This window comes from Astatotilapia calliptera, chromosome 10, assembly GCF_964374335.1.
Source record: "Astatotilapia calliptera chromosome 10, fAstCal68.1, whole genome shotgun sequence".
Lineage (NCBI taxonomy): Eukaryota > Metazoa > Chordata > Actinopteri > Cichliformes > Cichlidae > Astatotilapia > Astatotilapia calliptera.
The window spans coordinates 4,653,521-4,668,955 of NC_137431.1; the positions used below are offsets into that span (position 1 = coordinate 4,653,521).

Sequence of the window (15,435 nt, forward strand, 5' to 3'; positions counted from 1 at the left end):
CTAACATCTCTGAGCTGAAGAGGGGTGGTAGATGTATTGCACACTCAGCAACACCAACTTTACATTTTACCCACTCAGCACTATTCATTTTAAGCTCGCTTTAACATGGACACTCCTTTGTAGCATCCTGAGGAGGATGACATCATCTTCCTGTCTGCTTCTCCACTGATTGTACTGGGTGGCTTCCTGATTTAAAAAAAAGTCAGCTTTTTTTGGCTGTAAAAAAAAAAAAAAAGACTGTGTTTTGGGTCTGAAATTAAACTATTCATATATGATGGCACTCCTCTACAGAGGTCACTGAGTACACTCCGTTTAGTAGGAACAGCTGCCGGTAACATTTATAGACCAGATTTTCACTTGTTTTTGGAAGTACTCTGCTTCCCCCCTCTGGTAAAACTGGGAACCACGCTGTACGATGATCAAATGCTTCTGCTCATTTCTCTGTTGATATGGAATTTATTTGACTGTTTTCCTTAAATTTTGTCCAACGTGATGTGGATACACTCTGTCCTTTCAAACATGACAAAGGTGATTTGGATAGCTGAGCAGTGATTCACTGATCGGGTGTTCCTGCATTAATACTTTGTATTTTGCTAATCATACATCATCTGTAGCACATAAACTACTCTCACAAGTTCTTAACAGAAGCTGACCCATTGTACCTCCTGGTTTCACTGAGAGATAACTGAACCAACTCCTTCAACTGAGGACAGTTGTAGAAATTTGTAAATCCACAACCAGACATCATAGCTGCACAGCAGAAACATTGTCCTCTTTGTTGCATTGGCTGGCTTTTAATTATAGTAATGCCATTATTTTAATTACAGTTAAATATTAATTAGTATTATTATAACAGAGTTTTTGCTCACACAAACAAAAGCACAAGCTTCTTAGATGGACTCTATTATACAGCAGGACATATGATTTGTCAGGTAATTCAATTAAAATCTTCCGACAAGCACCAACAACACGAGGAGTGTAGAGCGTTGAGGCCTAGGCCAGCTATCAGCTACAGCTGCCTCTGTCGGCACACGTGTCAATTATAAAGAAAATTAATCTGCTGTACAGTAACTGTGAAGGCGGAACGCTTTATAATGCAGCAAAATGTAAAACGTTAACATAGAGGTCTAATGGATTGACTCATTTTGGTGTCTGGCACTTCAACAGACTCTTACAGGTCTTGTTGGTCTGCTAGGTGGAGCCTCCATATATAAAAGGTGGATATAACTACTTTGGTGTGACCCATTGGTTACCCATCTTGTGCAACTGAATGTCACCAACAAGTGGATCTAACTAAGAAACACTGTTAGAAGAAACCCTGCTTTGTCCTCTTCTTTACTCTAATAGTTCAGAATTTATGAAATGACCAAAAGGAAACTAGCGAGCTTATTTTGCAGCCAGAGGAGTTGCCCCCTGCTGGCCAGTAAAATGAATGTCTGTGTAAGGTACAGTGTGAGAGACAGCAGCAACCAGCTTCTTTACCTGAGAATGTCTCGTGTACTGTAGAGTTTAAATATTTGTAACCATTTCTTCCTTCTTTCCTCTTCAACTTAATTCTGGCAAGTAACATTCTTCAATATTAGTAATAAATATAAACTAGTCTTCTTGTCACATTTCATGAACTCACTGTCAAACTTTTACTTCCTGCCTGAAGTTTTTATTAACATTTTGTGTTTTTTCAAACTCTGCATTTGATCTTCCTCTGCCCTCTGGCTCTGAACACATGAAACATTTATAAAATTACAGTTTTTGGTTACAAAAAACACACAAGGGATAACAACATATGTGATGGAGTTTCTCATCTACTTCCCACTCAGAGATGATTTAGGGAACTTCGGAAATGTAAGGAGCACTAATGTAAACCAATTACTGATTACTGTGTAAAAGTCAATCACACGTTTCATACTAACAAAATTTATTTATACATTTTTTTGACCCTGTTCAGCAGACACTAAGCTAATTGAATTTCATCAGACACAAGATTTTCTTTTTTGTCTAAGCCAGTCTAACCACATTAGTTAACCACACAATCAATCAAAACAGTGCATGAATTACATTACCTTCTATGTAGTTCTGAATAGGAGGAAAAGTTAGCATTCTGCTTAGTCATTGTGACATGCACCCTGCAGAAGACATATGCAGCAGTAAAGGTCAGCTTGAATATATTTGAATTTTATTGGACAGGACAGAATGTTTTTGGAGGCTCTTCTACAGGAACACAGAAACGAGTGAACTCTGCAGCTCTAATTTTGCAGATGAAGCTGCCAGAAAACAGCAGAAAGTCCTGGTTTAGTTTTAATCAAAGAGCAGGGACAGTGTGCTCTTTACCAGTAAACTCACATCTGTGTGGTATATCTCATAGTAAATATCAGTCTCTGTTTTGGAGCCACAAATTGAATGCTGAGTATAGCATTAATATAAAGGATGGCCATGTCAAAAGTTCAGTGAGCAAAGAAAAATTGGTATATGTTCCTCTGCTGTGATGTTTCCTCACGGTCTGCATACCTGGAGTATAGGGCTCTGTTTCTGTCATGAATTTGCTGTTCGACTTCATTATGCTTTTGTCTCCCTCTCTCTTCCCCCTCAGATTTCTTTCCTCCTCCAGAGTTGGTGGAGGAGCGTGGACTGGCACGGCCTGTGGTGGCTGGTATTGTGGCCACCATCTGCTTCTTGGCAGCAGCTGTCCTTTTCAGTACCATGGCTGCCTGCTTTGTCAACAAGCAGCGGCGGAGAAAACTCAAGAGGAAAAGAGGTGAGGGGAAACTTGTTATATTTAATATATATATTTAACTTCCCACATTCACTAAGCTAATCCTAAAAACCTGAAACATGTCAGCTGCTTAACTTGTGGAGGTTCTGCAGCAACCATTGTATCATCATGCATAAACATTCTGGATAGTACTTCTTATTCTTTGATTTTATTTTCCCATCTCGCTTGTTTTCTTTCTAGTATTGTTTTCTTTCTAATTTCCCTCACACTCCTTTTTGCTACATGTTTATGCTCTTAACTAATCAAACATAAACAAAAGTGATTTAAGGAGCTAAGATTTAATGGTGGTGACTATGTTGGTGCATGTTTTATGTATATTAAAACATGTGTTATTTGTTAAAAACTAAAGACAACAACAACATACAATTAAAAATTTTAATAATTATAGATTCTGAAAGTCAGAAAGCATCCATCCATCCATCTTCCGCTTATCCGTGGCCGGGTGGCGGGGGGAGCAGCCTAAGCAGAGAGCACAGGGGGGAGCCCAGACCTCCCCCTCCCCACCCACCACCTCCAGCTTGTCCGGGGAAACACCAAGGCGTTCCCGGGCCAGCTGAGAGATATAATCCCCGCAGCATGTCCTGGGTCTGCCCTGGGGCCTCCTCCTGGTGCGACACCATAAACACCTCACCCAGGAGGCATCCTTGTCAGATGCCCAAACCACCTTTCGATGTGGAGGAGCAGTGGCTCTACTCGGAGCCCCTCCTGGATGGCCAAACTCCCCACCCTGCCTCTAAGGGAGTAGCCCTAACCCTAACCCTTCAGAGAAACCTCATTTCTGCCGCTTGTATGTCATTCTTCCAGTCACTGCCCACAGCTCATGACCATAGTTGAGGGTAGGGATGTATATTGACCAGTAAATTGAGAACTTCGCTTTTATGCTCAGCTCTCACTTCACCTTGATGAACTGGTAAAACTTCCGCAACACTGAAGCCGCAGCACCAATCTGTCTGTCGATCTCCCGCTCCCTTCTCCCGTCACTCGTGAACAAGATCCCAAGATCTTGATCTTAAACTCCTCCACTTGGAGCAACCTGGCATAGACTTTCTCACCCTTCGGTCCCCGTTCTTAAAGATAGGAACCACCGCCCCGGTCTGTCAGTCCAGAGGTAACGCCCCTGATCTCCACGCAACATTGTACAGGCATGTCAACCAAGACAGCCCTATAACATCCAGAGCCTTTAGGAACTCAGGGTGAACCTCCTCCACCCCAGGGGCTCTGCCACCAAGGAGTTGTTTCACTGTCTCAATGACCTCGTCCCCAGAAATAGGTGAGTGTTTCCCCTCCCCAGACTCTGCTTCCTCCATGGAAGACGTACCAGTGGGATTAAGGAGGTCCTTAAAGTATTCCTTCCACTGTCCAACAATGTTCTCAGTCTAAGTCAGCAGCGCTCCACCCGCAATATCATCTTGTTTCTGATCCATTCATCTGAATGTTGCAGCAGAAATTCACTCATGGACCTGATAATGTTTTTCCAATCTTCTATTTTCCAATTTTAGTAAGCCTATTCAAATTGTAGCCTTAGTTTCCTGTTTTTGCTGATAAGGCTGGCACCTGGTGTGGTCTCTGCTGCTATAACCCATCCACTTCAAGGTTTGATACACTGAGTATGCAGAGATGTTCTTCTGCATACCTTGGTTGTAGCAAGCTGGTATTTGAATTACCATCAACTCAAAAGAGTGTTGCTATTCTCCCCTGATCTCTGACATCAATGATACATTTTTGTTCAGAGAACTGCTTCTTACTTGATATTTTCTCTTTTTTGGAATATTCAATTCAATTTTATTTATACAACGCCAAATCACAACAACGCTCACTTCAAGGCACTTTATATGGTAAGGTAGACCTTACAATAATACATACAGAGAAAAACCCAACAATCATATGATCCCCTATGAGCACTTTGGCGACAGTGGGAAGAAAAAATTCCCTTTTAACAGGAAGAAACCTCCGGCAGAACCAGGCTCAGGGAGGGGCGGGGCCATCTACCATGACCGGTTGGGGTGACAGAAGGAAGACAGGATAAAGACATGCTGTGTTTACTCTCTGTAAACCCTAGAAATGGTTCTGTGAGAAAATCCCAGTAGATGGTAGTAGAGGTACCAACAACTATTCCACTTTCAAAGTAACTTAAATCAGCTTTCTTCCCCATTCAGATGCTTGGTTTGAACTTTAGCATTTATCATGTCTACATGCCTAAGTGCAAATCATTTTTGCCAAGTGACTGGCTAATTAGATATTTGCATGAGTGAGCAGATGAACGGGTGTTCCTAAATATAAACATTGCATTTTACAAAAAAACAAGGTTAGAACATCCTTTTAAGTTGTTAAAAGAATAGTTTTTCATTGATTTGAATATATTTATGGAATTACACATTATTTGTTGCTGTACTCGTTTTTCTCTTTTTTTGTGATCTGCTGCTTTATGCTGCCATCATAGCCATCAAAAGCTAAAAGTGATAGATTCTTAGCTGCAGTCAGTCATTATATTTATGTTGATGTTTTTAAGCCTCTGTTGCATTTTACTGCTGTTCTGTCGCTCACGTTCAAATCCTGCTCCAAGCCCTGCAGCAGCCATTCTAATGTTGCCTTTGGTGAGTCTAGTTTTATAAGCCTTTTATGTAAATGTGTTGGGTCAGACACGTTTATCGTGAATGGCAAAACGATATTTTCCACATTATGAATCTTAATATTGAGGCTCGGCTGAAAATAAATAGGAATAAAAACAGCTCATTGGACTACTTCAAATGACCTTGCCTTTATTTGTACAGCTTCTAAGTGAAGTGCTTGTTTTCTCCCTCCCCTACCAGTGTATTTACAGTTTACAGTGTTTTGTTTTTTGTTCCCTATCTTCCAGACCCCCCTCTTTCAATAACTCACTGCAGAAAAAGCCTGGAAACTCCGTAAGTACATCTGTGCCACACAAATATATTGCTGTACTACAAAACAACAACAACAACAAAACCTCACAAAACAAATTGATTTAACAAAGAAAATCAAATAGTAGTACACGTTATATTACTGTTTTAAATACAATGTAATATCTAATAAATTGTAAACTTGTAAATATCGAATAAATTGTGTGGAATAATATTAAGAAGGTTATCCACTATGGTAAATGGACCGTTTCTTACATAGCACTCTTCTACTCTATCTGAACACTTAAAGCGCTTTACACAATTAATTAATTCACCCATTCACACAAGCACTGTTTCTAAGCTGTTAGTGCCTATCTAACATTCATACACAGTCACACTCCGATGGATGCATCGGAGAGCAACATGGGGTTAGTATCAAGTATCCTTGCCCAAGGATATTTGGCATGCAGACTAGGGGGAAGCCAGGAATCAAACCACCAACCTTCCAATCAGTGGATGACCTGCTCTACCGCCTGAGCTACAGCCTCCCTATCAGTGCATCCTGTACTAGCAGTAACATGTGTACTAAAAACTCTGACAGACATGAACATGTACTACAGGTACCTAAATGATAACTTCAAAGCATCACTGTTGACTGTCCATCTTAATTTTGAATATTTGTTTTGTGTGTGTGTGTGTGTGTGTGTGTGTGTGTGTGTGTGTGTGTGTGTGTGTGTGTGTGTGTGTGTGTGTGTGTGTGTGTGTTCATTACTCCCTCAGAAAGCTGTTTTTTCTACATAAACTTCACTGTATTGACATCTTCTGTTGGTTCTCATATTGCATTGTGAGAATCTTTCCAGCTTTCCAATACTTACTGTAGAGTCATATTAGTTGAGGCAGGAACTCAACTACACCTAATGCTCACTCTAAAAAAGACAGTTTGCCCCTTCATAACACCTGTAAAGGGCATGATTTTTATTTTTTTGTATTTGAACTTTATTAATTTAGGAGCATGATAAGTGGATCCAGACACGCTGTAGTTGCTAACTGTTTGCTAAGCTTCACCCTAGCCACATGGAGTCTCTGAGCTGGACGTCTGGACTATTTGTGCTGTTGGTGGCTTTTGGAGCATTGTTGATCGAATACCTGACAAACAGCATGGCTTGCTCTGTGACACAGCCCATCCATGTTGTCTGTGCTACACTTTAAAAATTCAGTTTAGTCCAAGGCCTCAGACAGGGTGGGGGAGGATATTTACAGACAATCACTGTTAGCTTTTATAGTTTCATGTGAGAATATTAAAGAGTATGAAATCTGATTACACTCTAAAAACAAATGTTTAAGCTCAACAAAAAATGACGCAACAGCTTCCATGAATATTTCTGAGTTATGAAAACTTATGTTGAAATTATGTTGAACCCACAAACTATATTACGTTAAGAGAATGAACTTTTCCTCTATAATCAGAAGTAATTTTAACTACCCCTTACTTAATAATTGGTAGCTTAAAATCTATTTTTTAAGCTGTGTAATCATAAAATGATGTTACACCAACAACTTTTTTCACATTATTTGAAAGTATTGTATGGTGTCATTAGGTTGTTGATTTTCTTCTTCATCATTATTATTTTAGCTTTTTCTTGTTTTTGTAATTTTAACTGCTTTCAAGAAATAAATGAATTCAACATTTAAGGATTTTATTTGTAACTTTCAACGCTTTATATTTAAACACTGAAAATAAATCAGATTATACTTTCACCCTAACTGAATATTACTGAATCTAGATCATCAGTGGACTTATTGTTTATTTATTTTTATACAGACATGAATGAAAATTAGGATAAATTAATAAGAATGAGACAAAATTATGGTATCATAACACAAAACATAATCACACGACATAGACAACATGTTCTATGACCAATTTGGCTGCTTGACCTAAAAAGATTTCTAACAACATATTTTACTTGCTTTACGAGCGGTTCACTGTGTTGGTCTAATTATAATGTTCTAGTTTATGCTGTAAAAAATAGGCAATATGTGCATTCCCTTTATGTTGGGCCACTGATATGGGTGTGACATTTGTAAATCCATTTCATTTTTATTCAAGATGCTGAATTATTTACACCAAACTGCATGAAAAGGTCCTCTTCCTTCTCTCCCGGGTTGAGTCGATGGGTACCTCTCTGCGTACTTTGAGAGTATTGTGCAATTTAAGAAAAAGTAGATAAAGTATCAAAATGATTAATACATTATATAGGTGGCTGCAAACAAACTGCATTCTGAAGTTAGCCAAAGCCTAAATAATTATCATACCTCAAGAAGCAAGATTCTCAGTCCTTTAGCTCCTCCCCTTCATCAAACCCCATCCATTAGTTTTGGGGTACAATGGTCAAGTTTAGCCAAAAGATTAGATTCAAGACTTACAGTGGTTACTCTCTTGAACTCTTTTTTTAAATCTGTACACCACACATACAGAAAAATGCTATAAGACAATTTGAGGATTATTACAAACAATTGTCAGGCTTTACAAATATTTTCTTTAAAAGGAACCTGTTATTTATAAAGCATTAAATTTAAGTTTGCTTAAAACTGATAATCCACAAAAATCAATTTCATATATATTTTAAAAAATATTAAATGATGTTTATGTATACACAAAATGCCTATGTAAAGACTTTGACAAAGAGATTCACATAGTCTGTGCCAGGGTGATACAACCAGAATCATATTAACAATATTTCATAAAACTTGATGTGTTTAAAAAAAGTAATAAGGATAGATGCAGCTCTTAAGACCAAGAACAGTACTTACTGTATTGCTGTATTGCAATAGTAACCAAAACAATTTAAAATGTAACATCATGTATAGCATACAAAAAATAAAATAAATGAGGCAAACAGAAACTCTACAGCTATCCTTCTCACAGAAGTATTCACCGTTAATAATAATAATAATAATAATAATAATAATAATAATAATAATAATAATAATAATAATAATGATAAACTATTTCCTCAGCTGTATGAGCATAACATCAGAAACAAATCCACTACGGGTCATAACACTTACTAGCACAAATGCATTGCTTTAGTAGAACTGTTATTTGTAAATAAAATGTTACTTACATTAAAATCTCTTTAACATCAGCATACAAGTCCTCCGTGCAACACAGTCTTAATATGTGAATTTGGTAGGGCATGTTAACTGGGTAGGAGATGGACCTTGAAATCAGAGGTTACAGTGAAGAAAAATGAAGTTATCTATCCAATTTCATTAAGAAACTACAAATTGAATTTTGTTTTAAACCCTTTTAATTTCAAATTACATACAAAGTTAAGTTGATATAATTACCAAAATTATTAAGTCAACACACCCCAACAAAATAAAGTTTTCAATTTAGAAGATTTATCTAAATCAATAAATTAGAGAATTTTTCTCTTGCAGCCATGCATTTAAGTGGTGGTAACGGGTCTGATGAATTACTTTTTAGAGTGCAACAAAGAAACTGTAGAAAAACGTCAGTAAACCTCCCATGTACAGAATTTAAAAATCTGCTTACATAAAACAGAGACTTCCTTTCTCTTTGGGAGGGAGAGGTTAGGAGTAATACATTGATCAAGTTGAACATCAGGTGAAAAAGCCAGACTTTAATTGCAGTTTTTCTAAGCTTATTTCCCCAAATACATTTATATACTAGGATCATAGATTTTCCCTTTAACACCATGAGGAGGTCTGTAGGGGAGTTTCTAAAATCTAAATACTATACGTTTTTTGTTTGGCATACATTTTCTTTCATTAAAAAGTGAAAGGCATTTCTATGATGTTTTGGGAGTATGTTTGATTCACTGGCTGGAATGTTTGTCAAGGAATTTTTCAGATTACTTAAGTAACCGCTGACACAGCTGTCATGCTAGTTAATAAAGTCTGATTTTTCCCTGCTCTTGTAAATGGGAGAAATCTGCACCAGATTTGAAGTGAACATCCTGAGTGTAATACAACTGTATTAAAATATCCCAAAAGTATTGTAGAGGACCATGGTCGAATGCATGCTTGGTATACACATGTGGATGCTTGCAAATTACCATACAATAACATGTATAGCCTAATATTTCACCATTTCAAGGCAATAAGATGGTGCAGTGTGGAAAGGTCTCGTTTAATGAAATGTTTTTTGGGTTTTTTTGCTTTGTCCTTTTGTGCTTTTTCAGCCTCTTGTGTCTGAAGTGGGAAATGTGAGGAAATGAAACTATGGCAGGAAACCCTCTTTTTGCTCTCGCATAGTTTTTCTTATCTTTACGCTTTTTCTGTGAAATTTTACATTGAGTTATTCTCCAACTCATTAATGCTTCTCATCCCTAAGCTGCTGAACAGGAACGAGCTTTTTCTTTCATTTTTTTCTGTTCCTTTTTGGTTGCCCTCTCTCTCATTGCCAGGCTTCCTGTTTACTTCCATATGCTCCTCACTTCTTACTGTCTGATCTCCCCACCTCTGCAGGAGTCCACTTAGCCTCATTCCCAGCATTGAGCCCTACTGGGAGGGGCTGGACGCAAGCAGGTACAGGTCCCAGTGTTATGGTCCTCAGTGAGTGTGCAAACCATTGTCCCTTTGTTCTTGCACACTATATACCCTCCTTCACGTTGGTTCAGCACCTCAGACTCTTGACCCGTCTGCATGCTTCTGGACAACTACAATCAGGCAACAACAATACTGGTCGTAGTCTTTCGTTCATGAGCGGTAAAGGAGCTTCATTTGAATCTCTGGGGGAAAATGAGAATATATTATTCAGGATAGAAGAAGTAGATAATGGGACTCTTTTTCATGTGTCACAGTGAATGAATCACTATTATCTTTCATTATATTGCTCTATATTACTGCTGTACTCATATTACTGTCCTTTATTTTTTTAGATTTATTGCAGTTACTGAGGGAGTTTGTAGTTTTTTGGAGAGAACAGCTAACCTTTTCCTTCTGCCTCCAGTCTTCTTGCTAAGTTAGGCTCACTCCTTGGCCAGAGTATACTTGCAGAGTAATTGCAATCTTCTTATTTAATGAAGGCCAGCGCTTAGACCCTGTTATAGAAGTACAATACATACATGTAATGACCACTCATTATTAAAATGTTGATTCATTCAGTGAAAAATTTAGTCCAAGGCAACTGATCTTTTAAAATTCTTTATATTGGGAACTTGATATTCCTGATGTTTTAAATGTAAGACATATACAGTCTCGATCAAAAGTTTAAGACCAATTGAAAAATGGCAAAAAATCATATTTTGCCAATAATGAGTAGCTCCACCGTTATTGTTGATCACTTCAAAAATGTGTTGCAGCATGCTTGATGCAAGTGAGTGGGAACATTTCTCCAAGTGGTGAAGACAGCCACACGAAGGGTATCTACTGTCTTCCACTGAAGGAAAAAGCACCCCAGACCATTGTAGTGCCCCCTCCACTGTGGCGCGTAGAAAACATCTCAGGTGACATCTGGTTGTCATGCCAGTAACAATGGAAACCATCAGGACCATCAAGGTTAAATTTGTTCTCATCAGAGAATAAAACTTTCTTCCACCTTTCAGTGTCTCGTGTTTGGTGCTCTCTTGCGAAGTCCAAGCAGTCAGTTCTGTGGTGTTCAAGTATAACGCTACAGAACTTTGGAGCCTTTGAAGACGTTTTTTTGTTTTTGAACCCCTTCAGTCTCAGACGCAGTCTGATGGTTATGGGGCTGCAGTCGGCACCAGTAACTGCCTTAATTTGGGTTGAGGATCGTCCAGAGTCTTGATGAACAGCCAGCTGGATCCTCCTGGTCAGTGTTGGTGAATTTCTTTTGTGTCTTCCACTTGACACTCAGGATCATTTAAGAAATTCCAAATGATTGTCTTACTGCGTCCCACCTCAGCAGCGATGGCGCGCTGTGAGAGACCCTGCTTATGCAGTTTAACAACCCGACCATATTCAGTTTTTTTGCCTTGAATGTCATGACAGTGTGACTACCTGACAGAAAATGACAATGAATCCAGATTTTTGCACAGATTTGGCCTTTTAAAGGCATGTGGTCCTAAACTTTTGATCTGCTGGAGAACAGCCTGTTTCAGTTTAAGAGTTGTTTTCAATAAATTGCCTGCTCAAAAAACTGTTTTGTCTCACTCCCATTTCTCCTTGTTGCATGTTGAAGCTCCACTTGGAACCTTTTTTTCAAGTGGTCTTAAACTTCTGATCGGGACTCTATGTTGCTCAGTTATGTGAATTGTATGTCCAAGTCTTGTAGGCCTTCTTTAATGACAAAATAAACCATTGTTGAAAAATTAAGTGCAGTGGCTGGTAATAAGGAGGTACACCTCTGCTGAAGTGTTTCAGGAAAATAAGATGCACTAAGCATTGTCCTGGGGCAACAACAGCTTCTTGCAACCTTCAGAAAATCTCAGTCTAGATGTGGATGAACTATTTTAAATGTTTGTTTTCAAACTCACTGCAAGTAAAACAGAAATTAGCCCTGGCTCTATCCAAACCACTTTATATGTTAAAATAGACAGACACAGACTTTTGGAAACTTTGACACAGGCACCCATGTTTTCTTCTTGATTGTGTCTTTTAGTAACTCGTTTGATTTCCTTAACTTGTCCTGCCATTGACTCTTCTAAGAAGTAACCTTCTGCTTAACACCAGCTCATGGCTTTCTACAATTTGCAAATGGTCATGTAATTTCACTCACTTTTTTTGCCTTGTGACTGTGGACGGGCTATATTTCTAAAGCTCTGTTAAACTAATGTGAAAATGTATTGATGAAGACAGGTCTCATCGCCTGCATATCCATAAGCTGTGGAGTTGTGAAGCTGTGGATAATGATCTATTTAGGAGATTCATCCATTACTTCTAACTGCTGAGTTTCCAGAAGCCTAAACAAACCAGTTTGTACTATAAGGATAAATATGTCAGTAACTAATATGTTCAATTCGATTTAATTCAGTTCAGTTTAATTTACAATATATAGTGCCAAATCAAACAACAGTTGCCTCAAGATGCTTTATATTGTAAAGTAAAGACCCGACAATAATACAAAGAAAACAGAGAAACCCCCAACAATCATATGATGCTCTTTGAGCAAGCACTTTGGCAACAGTAGGAAGGAAAATCTTTTAACAGGAAGAAACCTCCGGCAGAAACAAGCTCGGAGAGGCAGCCACGACTGGTTGGGGTGAAGGGAGAAAGATGAGTTAAAGATGGGAGAGAGCCAGAGATTATTAATAACTAATGATTACATACAGAGTGGTGTATAAAAAACTTATTCACAGTTTGTGAAAAAGGTGAATAAAAAAGCCTTCAGCAACCTAGACCTATTGCAGAATAACTAAGGGAGGATTCAGGGTCACCTGATCCAGCCCTTGCTATATATATATATATATATATATTTTTTTTTTTATCAAAAATGAACGTTTTAAACTTAATGCTAAAAGTAGAATGGATGTCTGTCTCCCAGATCCAAACTGGGAGTTGGTTCCACAGAAGAGGGCCTGAAAGCTTAAGGCTCTACTTCATATTCTACTTTCAAATACGCTAGGAACAACAACTAAGGCTGTACTCTGAGAATGAAGTGCTCTAATGGGTTGAAACAATACTAAAAGGTCATTAAGATGCGCCTGATTATTCAAAACCTTGTATATAATGAGAAGGATTTAAATTCAATTCTGGATTTAGCAGGAAGCCAATATAGGATAAGTATGCTGTCTCTTTCTAGTCCCTAATAAGTATCTTCTCTCTTGCAAGAGAGGCAGGGAGCTTATATTCAAACCACAGTGTATACAAACCTGCCATAATCATATAAGGAACTGCAGCAGCATTACACCTATGTAGGTCTGATAACAGATTTATGAATGTTATCAGCAATATTTGTTACCATAACAACAACTAACTTCTACTAAATTTTATATAGTTTTTCAACAAATATTGCTCGCAAGAAATAATACCTAACAAAGATCCTGGTTCATCAGAGACACCATCTTTCACATAGTTTAGAAATACAATGTTGTTGTCTACACAAATTTCTGATTAGGTGTTATTGTAATGATAAACAAATTGTTGTTACATTTAATGAGAAGTCCTCATGACTTCAAATAGCAGATGGTATTTTTCAGTGAAGGTAGCTACTGAAACCTGGTACCTTTAACATGTATTGCATGTGACATTGCCTACTATACTGTTTATTTAGGTTATAACAAACAGATCTGCTATAAATGACTTTTATCACTAAATAAAGGGATTGTGGTTTCAAAGAAATTGTGGTTTCATTTCCTTTTTCCTATAGCGCTCTAGTACTAATTTCTAACAAGAATTTGGCTAGAAAGACTTTGATAACATCAAAGTGTCTTGTTATATACAAGCACAAGTTATATACTGTAACTCGTAATCTTTTAAAAATTTTGAATTTGGTCAAGACCTCTCAGATATCATATAGAAGGATAGATACCAAAATTGTTCAAACACTTGCAAAATTGGCACAAAATAGTATGTATCCCAACTAGTGGGATACCCTTCACTGGGTATGGTGATTGAATTATCCTTTCAGTTAGTTTTGACAAATGTGGCTAATCATTCACTCCACGCTCTGATATTCTTAATTTTCTATATATGTCATCAATCAAAATCTCTCCTTTCTCATAAATCAGTCATAGCTCTACCATACTAGAGCTTTAACAGTGTTGGTCAGTACAGCCACTTCATACTTGTTACTACAGTGTTGCTCAAAATTTATTACTAACCGATAACCATTGGGTTTTACAAACAGCTCTCTGTTTCTAATATCAGGTGAAATTATTTATTTATTATTTATTTATTTAGTTTTGGGGTATCATGTTTCTTTGGTTTTTTTGTGCTCCTGACAGTGCTTTGTAATGGGAAAATGTGACGTCATACTGCAATGGAATTCAACTTTTGAATGAATGAAATTTTCATTGGTAGTAAAATTGTACCGTACACGTACTGGTTTGCCTTTAACTTTAGGAAATGATAATGATGAAGTAGAGCTAAAGTATCAGGTGTAAAGTGGGGGATGATATAGAGGGAATGAAAGAAGGTAAAATGCAGTAATATGGCATATGATATAAGCATTCTGCAACTAAGGCATCCCATTATAAGACTAAATGTTAAACCGCTTTTAAAACCAATAACATAAACAGTTATAAATCTAACAAATTACAGATAACTACTAGTAGTTCTTGGGTCCGGTACACAGTCTTTTACTGCAATGGTTAAAACTGGTCTATGCACATGCCTTCAGGGAAGACATATTGAGTGTTCGTGTGGGTACCAATAAACCAGTTTGTTGTTGTCAGAATTATGCATGAATTTAATGATTTTGTGTATTGTACAGTTTAGTTGATATCCCCTTCTTGTGTGCACTTTAATTACTGCTTTGGAAACAAACATTTGTCTTATGTCATCAAACCTCTACATCTACACTCCATTCACTTTTACTTTTGAAAAAAAAGTCACGATGTGTCCAGTATTGTCAAGATGTTTTTTCACTTACCAAATTCATATGAAACTTGATGGAGAAGTGGAACGCTGACAAAGGAAGAAACTGTTACATTTTGGTTTGACTTACTTTAAAATTGTGGGATAAAGCTTTAGTCTCGTCGGAGGAGTGCCTTCTCTGAGTTTGAAAGTTTGCGTATTTGTTGTTCTAGTTTAACTGCCTAAAAATAAACAGGAAATGTATCTTGCTGAATTTCTGTTTGCTAATGATTCATGATCACTGCTTTGACTTAGAACTTGGAATCCTGTAAATGGGGTCTAGTTTTTCTTTCTTTAATC

The 15,435-nt window shown here is 37.6% G+C and overlaps 1 protein-coding gene across 2 annotated transcripts in view; it reads left to right on the forward strand.

Moving 5' to 3' along the window:
* igsf9bb (immunoglobulin superfamily, member 9Bb) overlaps nucleotides 1-15,435 on the forward strand; it is a 132,772-nt gene that overhangs the window by 102,640 nt on the left and 14,697 nt on the right. For both annotated transcript variants that reach the window (XM_026183244.2, XM_026183245.2), the window contains exons 16-17: nucleotides 2,588-2,752; nucleotides 5,628-5,673. In XM_026183244.2, coding sequence (XP_026039029.2) covers nucleotides 2,588-2,752; nucleotides 5,628-5,673 — 211 coding nt within the window. The remainder of the gene's footprint in view (nucleotides 1-2,587; nucleotides 2,753-5,627; nucleotides 5,674-15,435) is intronic.